Source organism: Rhinoraja longicauda, unplaced genomic scaffold (assembly GCF_053455715.1).
Source record: "Rhinoraja longicauda isolate Sanriku21f unplaced genomic scaffold, sRhiLon1.1 Scf000323, whole genome shotgun sequence".
Classification (NCBI taxonomy): Eukaryota; Metazoa; Chordata; class Chondrichthyes; order Rajiformes; family Arhynchobatidae; genus Rhinoraja; species Rhinoraja longicauda.
Genome location: NW_027601541.1, coordinates 75,642 through 101,954, shown reverse-complemented (window position 1 = coordinate 101,954; position 26,313 = coordinate 75,642). Strand labels below are relative to the sequence as shown.

The 26,313-nt window shown below is 46.5% G+C and overlaps 1 protein-coding gene across 2 annotated transcripts in view; it reads right to left on the bottom strand.

Annotated features, from left to right (window-relative positions):
• The window catches only part of LOC144590785 (ribonuclease T2-A-like), a 33,677-nt gene extending 7,808 nt beyond the window's left edge, over positions 1 to 25,869 (bottom strand). Inside the window, exons 1-7 of one of the 2 annotated variants that reach the window (XM_078395214.1) lie at positions 25,801 to 25,869; positions 21,213 to 21,279; positions 15,618 to 15,676; positions 14,522 to 14,576; positions 7,253 to 7,311; positions 4,092 to 4,178; positions 2,129 to 2,162 (exon numbers count right to left, since the gene is read on the bottom strand). In XM_078395214.1, coding sequence (XP_078251340.1) covers positions 2,129 to 2,162; positions 4,092 to 4,178; positions 7,253 to 7,311; positions 14,522 to 14,576; positions 15,618 to 15,676; positions 21,213 to 21,279; positions 25,801 to 25,853 — 414 coding nt within the window. In that variant the 5' untranslated portion in view covers positions 25,854 to 25,869. The remainder of the gene's footprint in view (positions 1 to 2,128; positions 2,163 to 4,091; positions 4,179 to 7,252; positions 7,312 to 14,521; positions 14,577 to 15,617; positions 15,677 to 21,212; positions 21,280 to 25,800) is intronic. The other variant, XM_078395215.1, reaches the window with a different exon arrangement.
• Between the last annotated feature and the right edge of the window lie 444 nt (positions 25,870 to 26,313).

Below are 26,313 nucleotides of genomic sequence, written 5' to 3'. Positions count from 1 at the left end.
TCTGAGGCAGAGAATTCCACAGATTTACAACTCTCTGACTGAAAAAGTTTTTCCTCATCTCCGTTCTAAATGGCCTACTCCTTATTCATAAACTGTGGCCGCTGGTTCTGGACTTCCCCAACATTGGGAACATGTTTCCTGCCTCTAAAGTGTCCAACCCCTTAGTAATCTTATATGATTCGATAAGATCCCCTCTCATCCTTCTAAATTCCAGTGTATACAAGCCTCGTCGCTCCAGTCTTTCAACATACGACAGTCCCACCATTCTGGGAATTAACCTAGTAAACCTACGCTGCAATAGCAAGAATATCCTTCCTCAAATTTGGAGACCAAAACTGCACACAGTACTCCAGGTGCGGTCTCACTTGGGCCCTGTACAACTGCAGAAGGACCTCTTTGCTCCTATACTCAACTCCTCTTGTTATGAAGGCCAACATTCCATTGGCTTTCTTCACTGCCTGCTGTACCTGCATGCTTCCTTTCAGTGACTGATGCACTAGGACACCCAGATCTCGTTGTACGTCCCCTTTTCCTAACTTGACACCATTCAGATAATAATCTGCCTTCCTATTCTTACCACCAAAGTGGATAACCTCACACTTATCCACATTAAACTGCATCTGTCATGCATCCGCCCACTCACACAACCTGTCCAAGTCACCCTGCAACCTCATAGCATCTTCCTCACAGTTCACAATACCACCCAGCTTTGTATCATCTGCAAATTTGCTAATGGTACTTATAATCCCTTCATCCAAGTCATTAATGTATATATTAAATAGCTGCGGTCCCAGCACCGAGCCTTGCGGTACCCCACTAGTCACTGCCTGCCATTCTGAAAGGGACCCATTTATCCACACTCTTTGCTTTCTGTCTGCCAACCAATTTTCTATCCATGTCAGTACCCTACCCCCAAAACCATGTGCTCTCATTTTGCCCACTAATCTCCTTTGTGGGACCTTGTTGAATGCTTTCTGAAAGTCGAGGTACACCACATCCACCGGCTCTCCCCTGTCAATTTTCCTAGTTACATCCTCAAAAAATTCCAGAAGATTAGTCAAGCATGATTTCCCCTTCGTAAATCCATGCTGACTCGGAACGATCCTGTTACTGCTATCCAAATGATCTGCAATTTCATCTTTTATAATTGACTCCAGCATCTTCCCCACCACTGATGTCAGACTAATTGGTCTATAATTTCCCGTTTTCTCTCTCCCTCCTTTCTTAAAAGTGGGATAACATTAGCTACCCTCCAATCCACAGGAACTTATCCTGAATCTATAGAACATTGGAAAAGGATCACCAATGCGTCCACAATTTCAAGAGCCACCTCCTTAAGTACCCTGGGATGCAGACCATCAGGCCCAGGGGATTTATCAGCTTTCAGTCCCATCAGTCTACCCAACACAATTTCCTGCTTAATGTTCCTTCAGTTCCTCTGTCACCCTAGGATCTCTGGCCACTAGAACATCTAGGAGATTGTTTGATTGTTTTACTAGTCCCACCTACTTGCACTTGGCCCATATCCCTCCTTCATTATCCATGTACCCATCCATATACCCAACATTCCATTTACCCACCACCCTCTGTGTGAAAAAGTTGCCCCTTGGGTTCCTATTAAATCTTTCCCCTATCACCCTAATCCTATGGCTTCTGATTCTTGATTCCCCTACTCTGGGTAAAAGACTGTGCATTCACCTTTTCTATTCCACTCATGATCTTATACTCACTCCTCTGTAAGTTCATTCCTCATCCTCCTGCATTCCAGGGAATAAAGTCCTAGACTGCCCAATCACTCCCTGTAGCTCAGGCCCTCAAGTCCTGGCAACATCCTTGTAAAGGATGTTCGTAAAGGAAAACTAAAGGGCAAAAAAAGAAGGCCTGGCAGACCTCTGGCAGATAAGATGCAAGAGACTCCAATGAGTTTTTGTAACATTTTATGTGTGGGTGGGGGGGGGGGGGTGGGGGATGGGAGACACGACATGGGGGTGGGGAGATATGACACGGGGGGGGGGGGGTAAATACGGAAGCGACGGCGCCGAGGACTCCTGTACATTTGTAACATTAGGTCCCTGTCTCAGAACATAAACACCTGGCAACAAAGAACCATTAATTGAGCATGACTTACCTCTGGTTTATGGTCTACACAACTTTCCACACGACTGCAACAAAAACAAAGACGTTTTGTTTCCGCTGCACATCAACATTCAACGCTCATAAGTAAATACATTTCTTGTATCCCTTTCTCCCCCTCACAAACATACCGTCCCCACATTCCTCACCCTCTCTGCTTAATCCCCATTAACCCATGTGCTCCCTCTCAGTATTCCCACCTCTCCACACACTCTCCCTCTCTGGCACAGAATCACATTGGAGAGTAGCAACGATTTGTGAACAAAAACTGATCTGTGTTCCTGTTGCATTGTGCAGCTCTCTGTCCATCTACACAGGTTCACAACCCAATGGTATGAACATTGAATTCACCAATATCAAGTAATACCCCCATGTCCTCTCTCATTTCCGTTCCCCCCTTCCCACACCCGGTGCAGCCCATTTATTTCACTATCTCCCATCTGCCCCTTCACACCCCACCATTTTCCTTCCTCAGTGTGCTCATCTCCCATCCCCAGATCCCTCATTTCTCTTTTATTCCCCCTCTTCCCCCCACCAAACACAATACTGCACACAATACTCCAAATGTGCCCTGACCAAAGTTTATAAAGCTGCAACATGATCACCTGATTCTAAAACCCACATCTGACTGATGAAGATAAGCAAGCTGTCTGCCTTCTTTACCTCCCTATCCATGTTGCGCTTCCACTTTCAGTGAACTATAGACTTGCTCCTCAAGATTCCTCTGCAGATAATGCTACGGAGGGTTTAATTTATAAGGACCAGATTCAAAGAGCAGAGGGCAAAGCTTTAAAGTGAGAGGGGCAAAGTTTAAAGGAGAGTGGTGGGTGCCTGGAACACACTGCTGAGGGTGGTGGTGGAGGCAGATACAATAGTGGCATTTGAGGCCTTTAAATAAGTACATGGATATGTAGGGAATGGAGGGATGTGGATCATGTGCAGGTGGAGGAGATTAGTTTATTTTGGCATCATGAACAGCACTGACATTGTGGGCCAAAGGGCCTGTTCCTGTGCTGCATTGTACTGATAGGCCTGGAACAATGCAGGGTGTAACACAGGGAACTTCGATCATGTGGATGATCACAGTCTTTTCCCAAGGGCGGGAGAGTATAAAACTAGATTTTCGATGAGAGGGGAAAGATTTAAAAGGGATCTGAGGGTGGTGGGAGTATGAAATGAGCTGCCAGAAGAGGTGGGAGGAGCGAGTACAATAACAATATTTCAAAGTTATACGGACAGGTACATGGATTGGAAAGGTTTAGAGGAGTATGGGCCAAACGCAACCTAATGGGTGTGGCTCGAGGTGAACACTTTGGTTAGCATGGAAGAGGTGCTGAAGGCCCTGTTTCCATGCTGCGTAGCTCTCTGTCCATATGAGCTATATTCTGCCTCTCCCTCTACCCATCCATCTCTTTCTCCCTGCCTGTATAGCTCTCCATCTCTTCACATCTGTCCTCCTCTCCTCTTTTCACACATCTATCTGTAACTATCTATCTATCTTCCTGTGTCTGCCTCTGTTTCCCACATCTGTTTGTTTTGTCAGGCATCTGTGCATCTTCCCCTTCTCTCTGTCCCTCGCTGCATCCTTTATCTCCCACTCTCTCTCTGCCACTCACACACTGTTGCTCTCTCCTTCAACTCTCCATCTTTTCCATCCCATCTCTTTGTGCTCTGTCCTCAATCTCCCCTCTCCTTCTCATTGTCTCCCCCTCTGTCACTCTTACTCTCTCCATCACTTCTCCCTCAGACTCTCTCTCTGTCCGTCCTCCTCCTCTCCCTCCTTCCATCTCTCTCTCTCTCTCTCTCTCTCTCTCTCTCTCTCTCCATCTCCCTGCCTCTGTCTCTCTTCTTCCATATATTTGTCTCTCTGCCACCCTTCCTCATTTTGTCTCTCTCTCCTCCCGTGGATGGTGGTGATGGGGCTGTATGTCAGTGAGATACACACATCAGGTCCTCACCTGTAGTAGTTCAGACCTTCCTTAAAGTACTTTTTCACTGTTAATGTCTGAGTAGCACACTTACCGTGTGTATTCCACTCATGGGGCCTGTGGAAAGAGATTAGGAACAGCAATGTTTCAAGATGAAGAGTTTTCAAGAGTGCAGAGCTGAAAGATGGATTGAAGGAGAAACAGAAACTGTCTTTGAATGATATTGGTGGTGAGACCACACTTGGACTATTGTGCAGAGTTCTAGTCACCCAACTACAGGAATTATTCCAACTAAATATATAGGAATAATTTCAACTATGGGAACCCCGTCATTAAGTTGGAAAGGGTACAGAAGAGATTGATGAGGATGTAACAGGGACAGGAGGGATTGAATGATATGGAGGGACTGGAGAGGCTGGGGCTGTTTTCACAGGAGCGAAGAAGGCAATAAAGTGACTGCTTTCCCAGGGTTGGGGTGTCTAAAACATGAGGGCATAGGTTTAAGGTGAGAGGGGAAAGATTTAAAGGGGACCTAAGGGGCAATCTTTTCCACACAGACGGTGCTACATTAATGGAATAAGCTGACAGAGGTCATGTAGAGATGGATTTAAAAGACATTTGGTCAGGCATATGGATAGAAATGTTTAGAGGAAGTTAATAACAAGTTGGTGGAGACCAGACAGTATCTGCAGGGAGAAAATGCACAGATGACCATTTTTTCCATTCTGAAGATCAGGAACCAAAACATTATTTGTCCAGTTGGAAGGGGAGGGGAGGGGGTGGGGAGAGTGGGTGATGAGGGAGAGTGTCCATGGTGGGGGTGGGGGTGGGGAGAGTGGGCGATGAAGGAGAGTGTCCATGGGAGGGGAGGGATGATGGGGGAGAATGTCCACAGGAGGGGTGGGGGAGGGAGGGTGGGTGATGAGGCACAGTGTCCATGGGTGGGGAAGGGGTGGAGAGAGTGAGTGGTGGGGGAGAGTGTTCAGAGGAGGGGTGGGGTTGGGGAGAGTGGGTGATGAAGGAGAGTGTCCATGGTGGGGGTGGGGAGAGCAGGTGATGGGGGAGAGTGTCAGTGGGAGGGGTGGGGGTGGGGAGAGTGGGTGATGAAGGAGAGTGTCCATGGGAGGGGAGGGGTGGGGAGGGTGGGTGATGAGGGAGAGTGTCCATGGGAGGGGAGGGGTGGGGAGGGTGGGTATTGAGGGAGAGTGCCCGTGGGAGGGGAGGGATGATGGGGGAGAATGTCCACAGGAGGGGTGGGGTTGGGGAGAGTGGGTAATGAGGCACAGTGTCCATGGGTGGGGAGGGGTGATGGGGGAGAGTGTCAGTGGGAGGGGTGTAGAGTGGGTGATGAGAGTGTCCGTGGGAGGGGTGTAGAGAGTAGATGATGAGAGTGTCCGTTGAAGGCTGGGAAGGGGATGGGGAGAGTGGGTGATGGGGGAAAGTGTCCATAGGAGGGATGGGGATGGGGAGAGTGGGTGATGAGAATGTCCATGGGAGGGATGGGGATGGGGAGAGTGGGTGATGGGGGAGAGTGGGTGATGGGGGAGAGTGGGTGATGGGGCAGAGTGGTGGGGAGAGTGGGTGATGGGGGAGAGTGGATGATGGGGGAGAGTGGGTGATGGGGGAGAGTGGGTGATGGGGCAGAATGGTGGGGAGAGTGGGTGATGGGGGAGAGTGGGTGATGGGGAGAGTGGGTGATGGGGCAGAGTGGTGGGGAGAGTGTCCGTGGGAGGGGATCCAGTGGGTTGGAGATTTGAATGATATGAAGGTACAGCACAGCAGTCAGTTATTTGGCTTATTGAGTCTGCACTGACCACCAAGCACCCATTTTATGAGCAATTGCCCCATAGATTCTCCCCCTTAATTTATAGCAGCCAATTAACGTAGCCCTCACACATCTTTTGAATATGGGAAGAATCCAGAGCACCCTTGGGAAGCCCACAGAATAACAGGGAGAATGTACAAACACAGGCAGAGGCAGATATCAGGATTGAACCAGGGGTTACTGGAGCCGTGTGGTGGTAGCTTTACTAGTTGTACCACTGTGCCACCTAAACCATTGAACAGACAAACTTTGGTGTTCAAACCCAAGGATTGCAGGTGTGCAGTACACAAGGTTGCCAGCACAGGTGTGCACAATATTTCCCTTCATTTGTCAGGCACTAAATAAGAACAGTGTTACAACTTTATCTATTGGTCAGGCCACACCTGGAGTACTGTATAATTCTGATCTAGGATTAGGCACCTGAATTATGAGGAACGACTGGATAGACAGCGTTAGTTTTCCTGGGAATTGAGGAGGCTGAAGGGGACCCGGTGGACATGCACAAAGTTATGAGAGTAAGAGACAGAGCGGATAGTAGGAAACTAGATGGCTCACTTTTAGGAGAAGTGGGAAAAGATTTAGAGATCTGAAAATAACTTTTTCAAGAGAGGGTAGTTGGAATCTGAAACACACTGCTCGAGGCAGTGGAAGCAGTGACTCTCACAACATTTAGAAGATAGAAGAGGATTGATGAGGGCAGTGTGGCCTGCTAAATTCAGCAAGGCCTTTGACAAGGTATCGCATTGTAAGCTCGGCTGGAAGGTTAGATCACATGGGATCCACGGCAAACTAGCCAATTGGTGAGAAAATTGGTTTGATGGCAAGAGCCAGAGGGTATAGTAAAGAGTTGTTATTCAGATTGGAGATCAGAAACCAGTGGTGTGCCACAGGGATCGATGCTGGGTCACTATTGTGGAATGACCGAATGGCCTAATTCTGCTCCAATCACTTATGACCTTGTCATGGCCCAGCTAATGTCCACATAGACAACGATCTTTAACCTCAATCAATCCTCTTGGTCACCTCTTTAAAAAACTGTCTGCTTTGTGAGATATGATTTCCTATGATTATCCCTGATCAGTCTTTATCTATCAACTGCTGGTAAATGATGTCCCTCAGAATCACCTGCAGTTACGTACCCACTACTGATGCAGGCTCACTCACCAGTGGTGCCCTGGCTTGTCCTTGGTGCCCTTAAATAACTGTACATTAGCCACCTTCCAGTCTACTGGAACTTCACCTGTGCCTAAAGATGATGGTAATATCTGTGCAAGGGCTCCACAATTTCTACCCTAGCTTTTCACAAGGTCAACTATACATTTGGTCAACCCCTGGGGATTTATCCACCTTAGGTACAAACCATTACCAAAGAGTTCCATGGCCAGCCAGATCTGGCCAATCGATGTTCAAACGTGGTAGTAAATCCTGAAAATAAACAAATTAACAGTTTGTGTCAGGACAAGAGTGAAATAAAAACTGAAAATACAAGAAGGAGAACATCACATACCCTACACAGCGATAGCAGCTGGATTGCAATCAAGTTGGTCAGCGATATGAAAACAGATGCAGGTATCTGGGAATAGGGTGGGATCTAATCCAGGGATTTGGGGGTTTGTAAATAAACAGATACTCAGGAATTACAGGTTGGAATCCAAGTGAGGATTTCCACATAATCTAACAGAAACCCAAAAGTTATGTGTAGACTTGAATATTGAGTCGTAGATTTATAGTTATAGAGTCATAGAGTGGTACAGTGTGGAAACAGGCTCTTCAGCCCAACTCGCCCATACCGGCCAATAGTGGCCCAGCTACCCTAGTCCCACTTGCTTGGTCCATAATACTCCAAACCTGTCCTATCCATGTACTTGTCCAACTGTTTCTTAAACGATGGGATAGTCCCAGCCTCAACTACCTCCTCTGGCAGCTTGTTCCATACACCCACCACCCTCTGTGTGAAAATGTTACCACTCGGATTCCGATTAAATCTTTGCCCCTTCACCTTGAATCTATGTCCTCTGGTCCTTGATTCCCCTACTATGGGTAAAGGACTCTGTGCATCTACCCGATCTATTCCTCTCATGATTTTGTATACCTCGATAAGATCTCCTCTCATCCTCCTACGCTCCATGGAATAGAGACCCAGCCTAGTCAACCTCTCCCTATAGCTCACACCCTCTAGTCCTGGCAACATTCTTGTAAATCTTTTCTAAACCCTTTCAAGCTTGACAATATCTTTCCTATAACATGGTGACCAGAACTGAATAGAATATTCTAAATGCGGTCTCACCAACGTCTTATAAAACTGTAACATGACCTCCCAACTTCTACACTCAATACTCTGACTGATGACGGCCAAATTGCTGAAAGCCTTTTTGATTACCTTATCTACCTGCGACGTGACCTTCAAGGAACCATGCACGTATTCCTAGATCCCTCTGCTCTGTAACACTACACAGAGGCCTACCATTTTACTGTGTAGGTTCTACCCTTGTTCGACGTCCCAAAATACAACACCTCACACTTCTCTGCATTAAATTCCATCAACCACTCCTCCGCCCACCTTGCCAATCGATCCAGATCCTGCTGCAATTGTTCACAACCATCTTCACTATCTGCAAACCACTAACTTTGGTATCATCAGCAAATTTGATAATCTTGCCCTGTATGTTCTCATCCAAATCATTGATGTAGGTGACAAACAGTAATGGGCCCAGCACCAAACCCTGAGGCACACCACTAGTCACAGGCCTCCATTCTGAGAAGCAACCTTCCACCATCACCCTCTGCCTCCTTCCATGGAGCCAATTAGCTATCCTTTCAGCTATCTCTCCTTGGATCCCATGAGATCTAATCTTCCAGAGCAGCCTACCATGTGGAACCTTGTCGAACACCGTACTGAAGTCCATTAACACAACTTCTACAGCTCTGCTCACGTCTTCAAAAAAATCAATCAGAATTCTGAGACATGACCTCCCCACGTACAAAACCATGCTGACTATTCCTAATTAGCCCTTGCCCATCCAAATGCCTGTATATTCTATCCCTCAGAATACTCTCCAGTAACTTACCAACTACAGATGTTAAGCTCACCGGCCTATAGTTCCCAACATTTTCCCTGCAGCCTTTCTTGAAAAGAGGCACAGCATTTGCCACCCTCCAATCTGGCACCTCTCCTGTATTTAAGGATGACTCATAAATTTCAACCAGGGCTCCCGCAATTTCCTCTCTAGTTTCCCGGAATGTCGTCGGATATAGACAATAGACAATAGGTGCAGGAGTAGGCCATTCAGCCCTTCGAGCCAGCACCGCCATTCAATGCGATCATGGCTGATCACTCTCAATCAGTACCCCGTTCCTGCCTTCTCCCCATACCCCCTCACTCCGCTATCCTTAAGAGCTCTATCCAGCTCTCTCTTGAAAGCATCCAACGAACTGGCCTCCACTGCCTTCTGAGGCAGAGAATTCCACACCTTCACCACTCTCTGACTGAAAAAGTTCTTCCTCATCTCCGTTCTAAATGGCCTACCCCTTATTCTTAAACTGTGGCCCCTTGTTCTGGACTCCCCCAACATTGGGAACATGTTTCCTGCCTCTAATGTGTCCAATCCCCTAATTATCTTATATGTTTCAATAAGATCCCCCCTCATCCTTCTAAATTCCAGTGTATACAAGCCCAATCGCTCCAGCCTTTCAACATACGACAGTCCCACCATTCCGGGAATTAACCTAGTGAACCTACGCTGCACGCCCTCCATAGCAAGAATATCCTTCCTTAAATTTGGAGACCAAAACTGCACACAGTACTCCAGGTGCGGTCTCACCAGGGCCCGGTACAACTGTAGAAGGACCTCTTTGCTCCTATACTCAACTCCTCTTGTTATGAAGGCCAACATTCCATTGGCTTTCTTCACTGCCTGCTGTACCTGCATGCTTCCTTTCATTGACTGATGCACTAGGACACCCAGATCTCGTTGAACTCCCCCTCCTCCTAACTTGATCTGATCAGGCCCCGGAGATTTGTCTACCTTCATACACGACAGTACCTTCAGTACTTCCTTGATGGTAACAATGACTCTCATGACACTTCCAGTGAATGCTCCAATTTCCTCTGTCCTACTGTCTTTCTCCTCGGTAAATACAAAGGAGAAATACTAATTTGAGGACCTTGCCCATCTCCTGTGGCTCCACACAGAGGTAACAGTTTTTATTCCTGAGATGTCCCACTCTCTCTCTAGTTACCCTTTTCTCCCTTAATTATTTATAAAATCTTTTGGAATTGTTCTTGAGGCTACTCGCAAGAGCTATCTCCTGGCCTCTTTTTAGCCTTTCTGTTCTCCTTTTTTTAGTTGCTCCTTAGTTCCCAAAACTCCTCCAGGGGTGCACTTGATCCCAGCTGCCTATACCTGTCCCATGTATCCTTGTTTTTGACTAACATCTCAATTTCCCTCATCAGCCAAGCTGCCTTCTTTGCCTGCTATGCCTTTCACTCTAACGGGGACGTACACATCCTGAGCTCTCTTTAGTACACTTTTAAAAACATCCCACTTGGCCGATGTTCCTTTCCCCATCAAATAACCTGCTCCAGTCAACTTGAAGGTTCTCTCATACCCTCAAAGTTGGCCTTACCCCAGTTGAGCATTTTAACACATGGACCCTCTCCATCCCGATCCATAGCTTTCTTAAACCTCATCTGAACCCTTCATGCTATGATTTTCCCAGTCTATATTAGGAAAGTTAAAATCCCCTACAATAACAACCTTATTTCACCTGCAGCTGTCTGCAATCTCCTGGCACATTTGCTCTTCTAATTCCCGTTGACTATTTGGGCGTTTGTAGTACACCCCTTTCCTGATCATCCCTTTCTTGTTCCTCAGCTCCACCTATATAGTTTCACTAGACGAACCGTCCGTAATGTTACCTCTGAACTTAACCTCTGAACCTAGCCATGCCATCCTCCTTAATCAATAATGCAACTCCCCCTCTGCTTTTTTCCTCACCCATGTCTCTCCTGAAGCTCCTGTACCCCGGATCATTGAGCTGCCAGTCCTGCCCCTCCCTTATCCAGGTTTCAGTCATGGCTTGCATTTTACCCAACTACACTAATCCCATTTGCCCACATTAAGACTGTATCCCTCTCTGCCATGTCCTATTTAAGCATTGGTCTCAAAGCTTTTTAAACATAAGATTCAGATTAACATTCAGTGCGGAAACGTGCCCTTTGGCCCAAGTCCTCGCCAACCAGCAACCCCCGCACATTACCACTATCCTACACACACTAGAGATGATTTTTTAAACATTTACCAAGCTTACAACCCAAGAGTATGAACTTCGAATCCTCCAATTTTAGGTGACCTCTAACAACCCCCCCCCTCCCCCTTACCTGGCTCACGCCTATTTCTCCCTTCCCCCTCCTCTTACATCTCTTCCTATGGCTTCACAATTTGTAATCCCCCTCCTCTCTTCCAGCTTTCTTTTCCCCCACCCCTTACAATCAGTCCGAAGAAGTATCCTGACTTGAAACGTCTCCAATCCACATTCCTCAGAGATGTTGCCAGACCCACTGAGTTACTCCAGCACTTTGTTTCTTTGTTTAACACAGACCAGACTTAGACCCAACCAGTGACCCAACCAACACAATCACTGACTTGTCAGACCCTGGTCATCCTTCTCCCTGTTCCCTTCCAGCAGAAGGTACAGAAGCTTGAAAGCGTGCAACACTAGACTCCAGAACTGCTTCTTCCCCTCTGTTATCAAGCTTCTGAACGGTCCTTCCATTAACTAGGGTACTAAACCAATTCACCTCTACTGCATTGCAGACATTGGACTTTGTTTCTGGAACTAATGCACTACAAAGCTGAGAAACATATTCTCAGTTACTCCAGCACTCTGTATCTTCCCTTTTGTTCTATCTATTGCACTCGAGTTTGGCTTGATTGTTTTTATGTATAGTATTTTCTGATCTGATTGCAAAGCATGCAAAAGAAAGCTGTATCTCGGCACATGTGACAACAATAAACTTAAGCCGAACCTAAACCTAATATTGTGTAGGAAAGAACTGCAGATGCTGGTTTAAATCGACGGTAGACACAAAATGCTGGAGTAACTCAGTGGGACAGGCAGCATCTCTGGAGAAAAGGAATGGATAACATTTCGGATAAGACTTCTTCAGACTGAAGGGTCTCGACCTGAAATGTCACCCAGTCCTTCTCTCCAGAGATGCCTCCTGTCCCGCTACACCTAATATTCACAGGTGAAATACTACAAGATTGGAAGGCTTGAGTTATTAGGTGACATTGGATCAGCTGTGGACACAAGAAACTGCAGGCGCTGGAATCTTTAGCAAAAACAATGGTGGAGTAAGATGCTGGATTCAGGCATCATCTGCAGAGGGAATGGACAGGAGACCTTTTGGGTTGGGAACCTTCTTCAGATTGATCAGACTGAACAGACAGGGACTGTTTTCCCTGGAGTGAAGGAGGCCGAGGGGTGATCTTATGGAGGTTTATGAAATCATGGGAAGCATAGAGAAGGCGCATGGTCACAGCCTATACTCCAGCATAGGGGTGTCTAAAACTAGAGGGCACAGCTTTAATGTGAGAGGGGAGAGACTTATTCCCACATAGGGTGCTGGGTATAAGGAATAAGCTGCCAGAGAAATTGGTAGAGATGGGTAGAATTATAATGTTTAAAAGACATTTGTACAGGTTTATGAATAGGAAGGGTTTAGAGAGATATGGGCCAAACAGGCAAAGCTCACTGGCTTTGGTAGACATCTTGATTGGCATGGATAAGCTGACAGGTCTCTTTGCATGCTGCATGATTCTAATATCAAATATAGAAACATAGAAAATAGGTGCAGGAGTAGGCCATTCGGCCCTTCGAGCCTGCACCGCCATTCAATATGATCATGGCTAATCATCCAGCTCAGTAGCCTGTACCTGCCTTGTCTCCATACCCCCTGATCCCTTTAGCAAAAAGGGCCACATCTAACACCCTCTTAGATATAGCCAATGAACTGGCCTCAACTACCTTCTGTGGCAGAGAATTCCACAGACTCACCACTCTGTGTGAAGAAATGTTTTCTCATCTCGGTTCTAAAAGACTTCCCCCTTATCCTTAAGCTGTGACCCCTGGTTCTGGACTCCCCCAACATCGGGAACAATCTTCCCGCATCTAGCCTCTCCAACCCCTTAAGAATTTTATATGTTTCTATTCTATAAGATCCCCCCTCAGTCTTCTAAATTCCAGCGAGGACAAGCCCAGTCTATCCAGTCTTTCCTCATATGCAAGTCCCGCCATCCCAGGGATTAATCTGGTGAACCTTCTCTGTACTCCCTCTAAGGCAAAAACGTCTTTCCTCAGGTTAGGAGACCAAAACTGCACACAATACTCCAGGTGCGGTCTCACCAAGGCCCTGTACAACTGCAGCAGAACCTCCCTGCTCCTAAACTCAAATCTTCTTGCTATGAATGCCAACATACCATTCGCTTTCTTCACTGCCTGCTGCACCTGCATGCTTGCTTTCAATGACTGGTGCACCATGACACCCAGGTCACGTTGCATCTCCCTTTCTCCCAATCGGTCACCATTCAGGTAATACTCTGCATTCCTGTTCTTGCCGCCAAAGTGGATAACCTCACATTTATCCACATTATATTGCATCTGCCATGCATTTGCCCACTCGCCTAATCTAGCCAAGTCACTCTGCAGCCTCCTAGCATCCTCCTCGCAGCTAACACTGCCACCCAGTTTCGTGTCATCCGCAAACTTAGAGATGTTGCATTCAATTCCCTCGTCCAAATCATTAATGTACACTGTAAATAACTGGGGTCCCAGCACTGAGCCTTGCGGTACCCCACTAGTCACTGCCTGCCATTCCGAAAAGGACCCGTTTATTCCTACTCTTTGCTTCCTGTCCGCCAAACAATTTTCTATCCACCTCAAAACTGAACCCTCAATACCGTGTGCTTTAAGTTTGTACACCAATCTCCTATGTGGGACCTTGTCGAAGGCCTTCTGAAAGTCCACATATAACACATCGACTGGTTCTCCCTTATCCACTCTACTAGTTACATCCTCGAAAAATTCTATAAGATTCGTCATACATGATTTGCCTTTGGTAAATCCATGCTGACTTTGTCCGATGATTTCACCACTTTCCAAATGTGATGCTATTACATCTTTAATAACTGACTCTAGCATTTTCCCCACTACCGATGTTAGGCTAACTGGTCTATAATTCCCCGTTTTCTCTCTCCCTCCCTGTGGGGGAGTAACATGCTTGGATGTATGGCAGGAGTTCAGATAGTTTATGTATGGAAATAACAGATACCAGAGTTACAGAGTGGGAAGTCATTCATTGTCTGTAGGAAGTAATTTCCATGTTGAATAACAGATACTAGGAGTGGGTTACAAACTGAAGGTTTTCAATGGGTTTGTGTGTTAATGTACACAATCTCAAATACTGCAGCTGAGGCCAATGTAAAATACCCAGAGAACAGACCTGAGGACACTTCCTGCTGCTGTGTGATTTGAAAAGCCCACCCACCCTCTAGAGAAATTGACCAAGGGCCTGTGTGCCAGCGTGTCACCCCAGACCCAAAACCCACGATGGTCTTGAACCGTAAGTACTTACTTTTATTTTGTCGAAGATGAAGTCATGTTTATTCACATTGCCACCCTGGGGGGGCCTGGAAGATAAATGGATGGGGTGAGTTACTACCTCCAAGCTGAAGAGTTCCTGCACTTTGCTGACAACTTCTTCACAGGGACAACACTTCCTGTTCTGTCTCAGTGCCAGAGACCAGGGGCTCCGTGGTAACTCCAGCGTTGCAGAATCGGTGCTCCCACACTGCAGCTTGGAGCAATGACAGCAAATATACCCCGTCCCGGGTTTGCCGGGTGTGAAGTGTAATAGTGAGGAGGTGTGGGAATTGTGGGAAGAACTGAACTGCTCTCTGTCTTGTTATGAGCACTTCGTACCGTGGAAATAGAACTTTATTTTAGTGAAGTGTCTTATAGGTTGAACATGTCTGACCTTGTACTTTTGATCTTTAATGTTAAGGCTGATAAGGGAAAGAGGAGAATTCTGGATCACAATAGTTAACCATGTTAACAAATATACGTGACCCACTCCACATTTCTTGCTATTAAATATGATATTAAAAGATCGCATGCTCTGAGTCAGCAGAGCAGTCTCTGGCTTGACACGTTATTGTGAACAAAGAAGTTAATTGTCACTCACGTCTTGAATATATTATTCCAACAGAGGTCTGGCTTTGTCTCTGCAGACCTTTAGTGACATCACAACAGATTCTTGGTCTCTTTATTTAAAGAGAGGTATAGCTGCCATGGAAGCAGTTGGGTGAATGGTGAAAGGTTGAGTCCTGGGATGGGGTGCTGTATGAGAGATTGAGCAGGTTGGGCCGAAGCTCACTGGAGATTTTGGAATGGGAGGTGATCTTCATGAATTGTCTAAATTGTGAGGGGGACTGACAGGGTTGTGTCAGATTCAGGGGCGGCCATTTGAGGTGGAGCTGAAGACCTTTGCTCAGAATGCAGCCGTGCAGCTGCAGAACCAGCTGTTGTTCTGGTGCTGGTGCCCAGTGCCTGGGTTCAGTGGAGACCACAGCCCAGCACCACAGCCCGACACTAACACTGGAGACCCCCTTGTCAGCTCTCCCTGACAACTCCCATCTCTCACTAGAACCCATCTGAGTAACGAGACTTACCACCAGCCATGGATGGTCCACCAATTAAATTCACATCTTCTGCCGGTCCATTTCTTCACCTGGAGAAAGAACAAAGAAAACCCATCACTGAAACAAAATGGATGAAAAAGGTTAAAAAAAAGATAGATCATTGGGGTCATTGTCAGGCAGAGAGTGGGCAGGCAATGGGAGGGTTTGGCAAAAGGACAGAGGGATGAGTGAACAAAGGGAGGGGTGGAAGAGACAGGGTGGATGGGTCAAAGTGACTGTGGGATTGGTTGCTTCTCTCCAGGTGGATGTTTCTCTGCTTCTCAGGATATGAGTGAGAGGGTGCAGAGGAAAGTGGGACCCAGAACAAGTGGTACACATTGGTACCAATGTGGAGAAGGCAGCAATGGAAGTCTGTCAATGTTGCCAGAGGTGGACAGGTGGCAATCTCTGGGCTGCTGGCACGGCCAGGCTTCAGGGAGAACAGAATGTGAAGAGAAGGTGGCGATAGACTGGTAATATCCATGGTGCATGCAGGTACATTCAGATTCAGAGGCAGATGAAACCTGTATGAGATGGACGGGTCACAAGTTAATAGGATTGGGACAATGCCCAAGTCACGACAGTTGAATCAAGATCAGCAGGGTATGGGCATACCAGGCAATAACAGCAAAAATAAATAAGGTGAACAGAGGGTGTGAGTGTTGGATGATGACAGAGAAGGAATTGTTGGATAGGAGCAAATTGAGAGACACAATCTGGTGTCCACAATATACACAGAATGTGATGAGTAAGATTGGTGAGCTGCAGGTACAAAGAGCCATGTGTGATTATGATGTGCTGCTGATCACATGGCTCATTCTCGGCAGAACAGACCTCTTAATATTCAAAGATATGGTGGTCAGAAAAGGCAAGGATGGAAAACAGGAGATGGGGGGCAGAGGAAAATGGTATTATAGACTATCGATTAAACATTCCCTTCTCCAAACAAGACAGCATCAAAGCTTCACCGTCGCCTCTCGCCGATGGACGGATGCCAACTACTATAGACTGAAGAGAGGGGATGTCCTTGGGCTGGAATTCACTTTGCAGAACTTCCTCTTCTTCCCGACGTCGTTCATGCCCATGTGCACAACCACTTCTGGCTGTTCACCCTTCCTCTTGAGGATGTTCTGAAGTCGGTCTGTGACATATTTAACCCTGGCACCAGGGAGGTAACAGACCATCCTGAAGTCCCGCCTGCCGCTACAGAATCTCCTGCCCACACTTCGGACAATGGAGTCACCCACTACTATGGCTCTGCCTGACGTCGGTCTCCCCAGTCGAGTCTCCTTGCCAGGATTGGAGCCACCGACCTGTTCACCGCTTGGACTGGAAGCGTCTTCTGCTCCGACAACTCCTAAGGGGGCATACCTGTTTTCATTCGGCACAGCCACCGGGGTCGCCTGCTCTCCACGTTTACTCCCTTTTCTCCCAGTCACCCACCTGCTCTCTTCCTGAATCACTGGCTTAACAACTTCACTTGTCCAGGAAACTCTCATTTTCCAGGATGGCCCTAAGGTCATCCAGCTGCTTCTCCAGTTCCCCAACACGTTCACTCAGGAGCTGCACCTGGACACAATTCCTGCAGGTGTAGTCTCCAGAATCTCCATAGGCATCCTTGACCGCCCATAACCTGCAGGAAATACACTGCACCAACCTGCCTGCCATTTCTTCAGTGGACAAAAAATCACAAGTTTCAAAGATCTGGGATACCAAAAAAAATTAGAGATTGCCAAATTTTATTTGGAGAAAAAAATAAATGGACAGAATACTTTTCAACTCTTGTTTCCTTACGCAAGCATAGATAATGTGCTTTGTGTTAGTAAATCGCGATATGGACTGCTCTCCCCAGTCCTCATGTATCACAAGTGTTGATATTGTGGCAGCTGGCACTGTCACTGAAGAATGGGGAATGTTTTATGTACAGACGAGGAGTATTCCCACACCAGGGAAAAGTAAAGGAACTCAGGTGCTCCCTGGATCACCCAGGAGGGAGTGAAGGAAGGAGTGAGCATGAGGAAGGTGAGACTTCAATGGAAACCCACCTGAATGTGGTGAGTTGGGAGAGGCAGTGAGTACAAAAGGAGAGAGGCTTTTCAAGGGAAAGTGGAACAAAGAGCCTTCCAAAGGCCTGTAAATGGGATGAGCGGAGTGTGGAGATCAGGGTATAACGGAGTGATCTGCATCAAGGTAGAGGCACAGCTGGAACATGGCTGAGGGCATTGTATCACCCGTTATCAGGAAATGGGAGCTGCCAGAAGCGGAGGGATGCAGATCTGGGAGAGGGGGTGGGGGTAACTGATGAGGAGGAGGAGGTAACACTAACAAGTCACTTGCACCGGAAGGGATAATCCCAGGTTGTTAAAGGAGGCAAGGGTCATGGAGCAGGTGGCTGTAATCTATGTTGCCACCACCTTCTGTGTGAAGAAATTGACCCTCAGGTTCCAATCAAATCTTGCCCCACTCACCTTTAACCTAAGTCTTCTTGTTCATGATTCCCCCGCGTTCGGTAAAATACCCTATCTATTCCCCTCAAGACCTTATACTCCTTTATAAGATCATTGCTCATCTTCCTGCACTCCAAAGAATAACGTTCTCGCCTACACAACCTCTCTCTGTAGCACAGGCTCACAAGTCCTGGCAACATCCTCTTCAGCTTCTCTGTGCTCTTTAAGCTTAATGACATCCTTCCTATTGCAGAGTGACCAAAACTGAACGCAATACTCCAAATGCAGCCTCAAAGTCTTGTGCAACTGTAACACAATATTGCAACTTCTTTACTTAACACCCTGATTAATGAAGGTACCAAAAGCCTTTACTACCCATTCCTCAAACCTCCCTGAGAGGATGTTAGTCCTTTTCCAGTTTTGATGCACCCTGTCCCTCTTGTACAGGTCACACCTGCCCAGACGTTATCCCAGTGATCTCATCAGCTAAAGGCCTGCCTTCTGCACCAGTTCTTCAGCCATGCGTTCATCTATTCTATTGTTAGCATCATTGGCATATGGCACTAAGTTCACCCTGTCGGATCTCACCTCTCGTTCTGCCTAGGTTGTCAGTACCATTGTGTACAGCAATCTCAGCTGTTTTCTCTCCCCTTTCACAGTGTCCCGGATCCAATCCAAGACATCCCTGTCCTTGACACGTGAGAGGCAACAAACCATCCTGGGATCTCGCTCTGAGCCAAGGGGAAGTCCATCTCTTCCCCACACCACAGCTCACTGAGATGTTTCCTTGCCCTGCTGTGCATCACAGCCAACTGTGGTGCCACACCTTGGCTACTGCTGCAACTTTCCTCTGAGAGACCTACTCTGTCTGCGAGGGGAATGACCACAGGGCACTCACTCCTGCACGACCTGCCTGCACTTACTGCTCCTCCTGGTCATCCACCTCCTTCCTTTCTCTACCTGCAGTGTGACTAATTGCTAAATTCAGTCAACAAAGTTCTCCGTAAATCAAATTCTCCACGGCACTACACAGTGGGAAGCTGCAGCTGGACACAGCCTCCTGCAGGTGTAGTCAGACACACCAGAAATGTTCCCAAACTCCCACAGGAAGAGCAGACCACTGGCCTAACCTCCATAACCTTTCCTCTTGTTCTACCCTTATTAGACCTTTGATGTATATGGTCTCACTTCCACCTGACATTGCTCTGCCCATCTTATTAGATCAATATCACCATGTAACCAATCACTCTTCAGACATAAATCCAGATAGACACATTCTGTCCCAAATAAACCTCCTCACCATGGGTGGCACATTGGCGCAGTAGTACAGCTGCTGCCTCCCAATGCCAGAGACCCGGGTTTGATCCTGACTACGGGTGCTGTCTATATGGAGTTTGCACGTTCTTGCTGTGACTGCGTGTGTTTCCTCTGGATGCTCTGGTTTCCTCCCACATCCCAAAGACGTGTGGGTTTGTAGGTTAATTGTCCCTAGTGTGTAGGATAGAACTAGTGTACTGGTGATTGCTGTTCAGCACGGACTCAATGGGCCTATTCCACTCTATATCTCTGAAACTAAAAACATGTACACGTTACTGAAGGAATCACAGATCAGAGGAGCAGGACATGTCACAAGAGAGTCTGATGTCAGAATGCAGCTGTTTTGTGGATCGCTGACTGAGGGCAAACGATCAGGTGGTGACAGAACAAGTTTTAGAGATGCTCGTACAGTATTCTTGAAGCCTTTCAACATCGACACACTCCATTAGTAACAACGAACAGTGGATTGTCTTATTTGGCATACCTGCATAAAGTGTGTGCTCGGTCGTAAAGAGTTATCATGGAAACAGCCCCATTGATCAAACTCGTCCATGCTGACCAAGGTGCCTCACCTAAGTTAGTCCCATTTCCTTAGGTATGGCCCATATCCCACTAAACCTTTCCTGTCCATGTGCCTGCCCAAATGTCTTTTCAATGCTGTTATTGTACGTGCCTCAACGATCTTCTCTGGCAGTTCATTTTCCATACCTACCACCCTTTGTGTGAAGAAATTCTTATTAATTCTTTCCCCTCTCACCTTAGGCCTATGCTCTCAGGTTCTTATCCTGGGTAAAAAACTGTACATTCACCATATCCATTCCCTATGACTGATGAAAGCCAATACACTAAAACTCCTCTTTAATACCCAAACCACCCGTGATGCCACTTTCAGGGAACTACACTTTACACTAGCACTTTCACTGCTTAGTTTTTAGTTTAGTTTAGAGATACAACGAGGAAACAGTCCCATCGGCCCACTGAGTGCGCAGATGAGCAATCCCTACACATTAACACTAATCTACACACACTAGGGACAAATTACAATTATACCCCGCCAATTATCCAACAAACCTGTATGTCTTTGGGGTGTGGAAGGAAACCGGAGATCCTAGAGAAAACCCATACAGGTCACGGGGAGAACTTACAAACACTGTACTGACAAATACCTGTAGTCAGGATCAAACCTGGGTCTCTGGTGCTGTAAGGCAGCAACTCTACTCCTGCACCACCGCCCGATCCCTCTGCTCTACAACACTCCACAGGCCCCTCCCATTCACTGCGAAGGTTCTACCTTGGTTTGACTTTACAAAATTTAACATCTTGCACTTATCTGCATAAAACTCCATTTGCCTCTCCTCGGCCCACTTGCCCAGCAGATCAAGACCCTGCTGTAATTTTTGATAACCCTCTTTGCAATCTACGATACCACCTACTTTATTGTCATCTACAAACTTACTAATCAAGCCTTGTACACTCTCATCCAAATCGGTTGTAACCTGAGACAAGCCTCTTCATTGTCCACTATACCACCAATCTTCTCTCAACCTTATTGTTCCAAACGTGCGTTTCAAGGTAGATAAGGAAAGATACAAGGATTAGAAATTAAGGGTCTAAAGTGGGGAAGGATGATATGAATGTCATGAAACAGGACCTGGCAAAAGTTGACTGGGAGCAGGTACATCCATAAACCTACCAGTCATGCCATCCAGATTCTAATTATTAATATGGCAATATGATCTCCAAAGCAGCTTCTGTGATAATGACACTATTTGCATGCTCTCACAATCAAAGCACTCAGACTGGCACACATAATTCTATTTACCTTACAGGCGTTTGGTGGCCAACTAAGTACCAGAACATTATCGGTAGGATCTCCCAAGTTAGATTTGCTATAAAACAAAAGTGTTTTCATTAACGGATCTGTGAACTGGCCACACGAGGAAGTGCTGATAGAGCAAATAGTAATTGGCGGTACAGCCCCCGTTCACCTACTGCATATAAACCACCACAACACGCACTCACCTGGTAACTCCAGAGATGGGGGTAGAGATGTCAAAGGGAGGGAAAGAGTCAGAGTGGTCTAGGTGGGAGCAGAGTCAAAGTGGCAGCAGGGATCATGAAATGTTTACATTCCATCTGAGTACACCAATCCAGTCATCTAGGTAGACAGAGCTCGGTTCAGTTTAGTTTCTTGTCACATGTATCGAGGTACAGTGAAAAGCAGTGAAAAGTGACCAAAGGCAGCAGATCAAAACACCATCCACATTCCCCTCAGCCCCACACTTTCTGAACTTGGACGTTTCCTCACTTGCTTCCAATCCACTCACCACCCTCCCATTCATCTAGGCTTAATCAATGTAAATGCTGCATTCTCCAAGTTTATAATGTGAAGGTGTTTCTGGGGCTGCTTGGATTATAAATCCAAATCAGGTCTTACATTGTTCAATCCATGGTCTATAATGAATATCAAGACAATAATGAATACTCTCCACATTCCTAGATGCGTGCACTTCCAATGACACACGGAATGCTTGACTCATGTCTAGATGACCAAGGCGAATAACGCATTTAATGAGCACCCAGTCTATTCACACCCTCCACAGTGATACACCATGGCTGCAGTGTGTCCAGATTAAACTCCATCAGTCGTTTCTCTGCACATATTTTCAACCTATCAATATCCTGCTGAATCATTCGACAAGCCTCCTCACTATCCATAACTGCACCAATTAGGCAGCATATCTGGAGAAAAGGAATAGATGATGTTTCAGGCTGAGTGAGAGTGTCAGTCCGAAGAAGGATTTCGACCCGATACGTCACCTAGACGTTTCTCCGGAGATGCTGCCAGACCAGCTCAGTTTTTGCATATGCATGGGCGCAATCCCTTGTTAGGACAGGACGAGGCACTGGCACCTCAGGCTTGCCCCGGCCACTTGGCCTTAGTCTCAGTGGAAGTGCTGGCTGTCTCGGATTTTTTCCTGACAGCCCAGTCTTGACAACACAATGGTACTGGCAGTCTCAGTTTTGTCCCAGTAACTCAGTCTTCCTCGGACGTGTGACAGGGGAACACAGCTAGCAGGGAGCCCTGCGCCTTGCCCCTTGCCTTTCCTTTTCCCACACTCTCCCTTTTCGCTAGAATGCCTAGGTTTATAGGGAACAGGCTGAAAAGGTTCTGGTGACCAAACCAATATAAGCTAATTGCCCCCCGCTGTTACCAATGATGCTGAGAATTGCCTCTCCTGGCCTGTCAGCCAATGAGAGGGATCAGAGCGGCATCTGAAGGAGGGGTCCCTCTCACATTGTGCACATCAACTTTGAATTCAATCTATCAAGTCTCTGTGGATCTCATGTACTTTAGCCTTTACATCAGCCTACCATGAAGGCCTGTGTTGAAAACTTTACTAAAATCCATTTATTCAACACCCATTGCCCTACGTTCAATCATCTTTGTCACCTCCTCAAAAAACTCAACCATTTTTTTAAGATATCATCTCCCCCTCCCAAAGTCATGATGACTATCCCTAAAAAGACTTATTATGGATAGATTAGGATTCTATCCCTAAAAATCTTCTCCACCAATTTTTCTACCACAGCCTCACCATCCTATGAATGACCTGTTTTGTCTCTATTTCCTGCCTCAAATGAAGGAATTGCAATGGGGTACCTGCAGAACTTTGGGATCTTGCTTGTGGCTAAAGAGTATACAAAGATCTTTGTCAAGGCCCCAGCAGTCTCCACTCTTGTATTTTCAATGATCTGGGATAGATCCCATGAGGCGCTGGGGAGTTATCCACTATATTATTCTTCTAGAAAACAATACCTGTGCCACAGTGGCCCAAGGGTGACACAGTGACACAGCTGGTAGAGCTGCTGCCTCACAGTGCCCAGGACCAAAGTTTGATCCTGACCTTGGATGCTGCCAGTGTTGAGTTTGCCTATTCTCCCTGTACCTACATCCCAAAGACATGCGGGTTTGTAGGTTAGTTGGCTTCCGTAAATTGCCCCTGGTGTGTAGGAAGTAGATGAGAAAGCAGGATAGCATGGAATTAGTGTGTATGGGTGATCAATGGTCGGAATGGACATGGAGAGCCAACAAGCCTGTTTCCATGCTGTATCTCTGAACTAAAGCAGAGTAAACCTCCTCCTTCTTGATCACATGTCCCTAGAATATCAATATACCCCTCCCTGATCGCACTATTCTCTCCTTGGTGAATGCAGGTGCAAAGTACTCATTTAGTACCTCACCCATTTCCAGATCCAAGCATAAATTCTCCAATTGATCCTTGACTGGTCCAATCCTCTATCTAGTTACCCACTTGTTTGTCAACAATGGGTAAAATATCTTGGGATTCTCCTTAATCCTACTTGCCATGGGAGTTTCATTTTCCTCCTATTGTCTATACATTTCTCAAAGGGCCCAATTTCAGCTTCCTCAAACTTCCTTTTTCTTTTTGACTAAACTTGCAGCATCTCTTGACATCCAAGGATCCTGAGCCTTGCTATTCTTGCCTTCCGTCCTCTCTCCCCAGCACGTGCCTAATACTGATGTCATTAGCCTCTCCTCAATGTAGCACATTCCCCGAAGGTCCAGGCTTATCCTTGTCCGTAACTTACTGTAAATATATGAAGTTGTGTTTGCTGATCCCAATATGCTCATGCATTGAAACTCCAATCAGCTGGCCAGGGTCATTTCCCAATACAGGGTCCAGTATGGTCCCTTCCCTGGTTGGATCTAGATATTGTCAAGAAACCCTCCTAGATGCACCTACAAAAATTCTGCCTCATCTAAGCTTGTGGCACCACCAGAGACCGAGTCCATATTGGGAAAATTAAAGTCACCCACTACAACTCACCCTCTGCTTTTACATCTTTCCCATATATCTGTTCCAGGGGTTTACTTGGACACTATAACATGACACAGTTGCATCAGTCACTTCTCCAGCTGTGATTTTTGTTTGATATAAAGGGTGTCAGGGGAAAGTTCAGAGCAACTTGCAATGAAACTGGACAGGATTGGTGCGTAAGATTCAAAATGGTGGCGATTGCAGTAAAAGAACGGTGCTGCTGGGGTCTTTCCTCCCACACCTTCAGCAGCACTCTGTGCTCAAGGTTGATTGCGGGGTGGCATCCTGGGGATCGAAGGCTGAGCAGTGGCCGTGTGAGGCGAGGGACGACATGTTTATGGGTGGATGTCCCCTTGTCAAAGTGTCGGTGGAGTGGGCCACTGGAGGCCCTGCAGCAGCCGGGGGCTCGAGTGGCTCAGGTGCCGCTCTAAGAGGCCGAGTGCGTGGATCAGAACCAGCCTGCTGCAGCACGGAGTGGCGGAGCAGGGGTGGAGGACTTTGATAACATCGTCTGGCCAGATCGGCCGCTGCAACTCCAATGCAGTGCCGCCACTAGGACAACTGGCCTTTATGGCCAAGTTCGGACTCAACATTTTAAACAACCTTGGACTTCAATCTTACAAATAGCGCTGGAAATGTGGTGTGCCTTGTGTAATGCCTGTAACAGTGTAATCTACTATTCCTACACTCTTGTACTTAAGTATGTTTGTGTCTTTGTATAGTAAGATTCTTACTCAAGTGTACGTACCTAGTTACATGTGACAATAAAGTACCATTTAACCACTGGATCAGTAAACATTGAGGTGAGCTGCATTCTGAGTTGGAGACTTAAAGTTAAGAATTAAAGCTGTGCAAACCCATTAGGGCACAGAGGAATGGTCAGTGCATTGTATTTTGTAACATTTTATCTTGCATCATTTTAACTTTCTTGTAAAATTTAATCGCACATTTTATTACGTATTTTATGCCATAATAGTTTTTGATATTTACTTCCAATAAACATTTTAAAGACTAACATCTATAAGTTGAGTACTTTGAGAGTGTTGGCTGGTTTTACCGCCCAGACCGCACTGAGCCTGCACTCCCTGGAATTTAGAAGGATGTGGGGGGGACCTGATTGAAACATCGAATAGTGAAAGGCTTGGATAGAGTAGATGTGGAGAGGATGTTTCCACTAGTGAGAGAGTCTAGGAACAGAGGTCGTAGCCTCAGAATAAAAGGACGTCCATTTAGGAAGATGAGGAGGAATTTCTTTACTCAAAGAGTGGTGAATCCATGGAATTCTTTGCCATAGAAGGCTGTAGAGGCCAGGTCGATGAATATTTTTAAGGTGGAGGTAGATAGACTCTTGATTAGTACGAGTGACAGGCTTATGAGGATAAGGCAGGAGAATGGGGTTGAGAGGGAGCCATGATTGAATGGCAGTTGATCAGCCATGATTGAATGGCAGAGTGGACTTGATGGGCTGAATAGCCTCATTCAGCTATCACTCATGAACAGATGGGATTAATCCAGACACAATGGAAAGAAAAAGCTCCCCTTACCAGTAATCCTGACTGTACTCACCCAGAGCAGCTGGCTGCCACCAGGAAGAGGAGCAGGAGGAATGGCAGACCCATGTCACGGCGGAGACAGTTGTAGGCTATTGTAGCTGTAATGCACAGTGGGATGCTCAGGCTTTATACATCCCCAGGCTGCAGGCTCATGAGATCAGATGGGGCTGTGGTCACACAGGCTTCCTATACGACATGTTCCAACCACAAGTTCTTGCAACTGCCAGAGGTACACTCCCTGCTCTTACCACAGGCACCAGAGCCTGCAGCAGAATAGGACAATAATGATAAACAGTCAAAATGATCAACATGCCCTAGAATATCAATATACCCCTCCGTGATTGCACTATTCTCTCCTTGGTGAATACAGGTGCAAAGTACTCATTTAGTAACTCACCCATTTTCGGTGAATCCATGCATAAATTCTCTTATTTACCTTTGACTGTTCCAATCCCCTCCTTAGTTACCCACTTATTTGTCAACAATGAATAAAATATCATGGGATTCTCCTTAATCCAACTTGCCA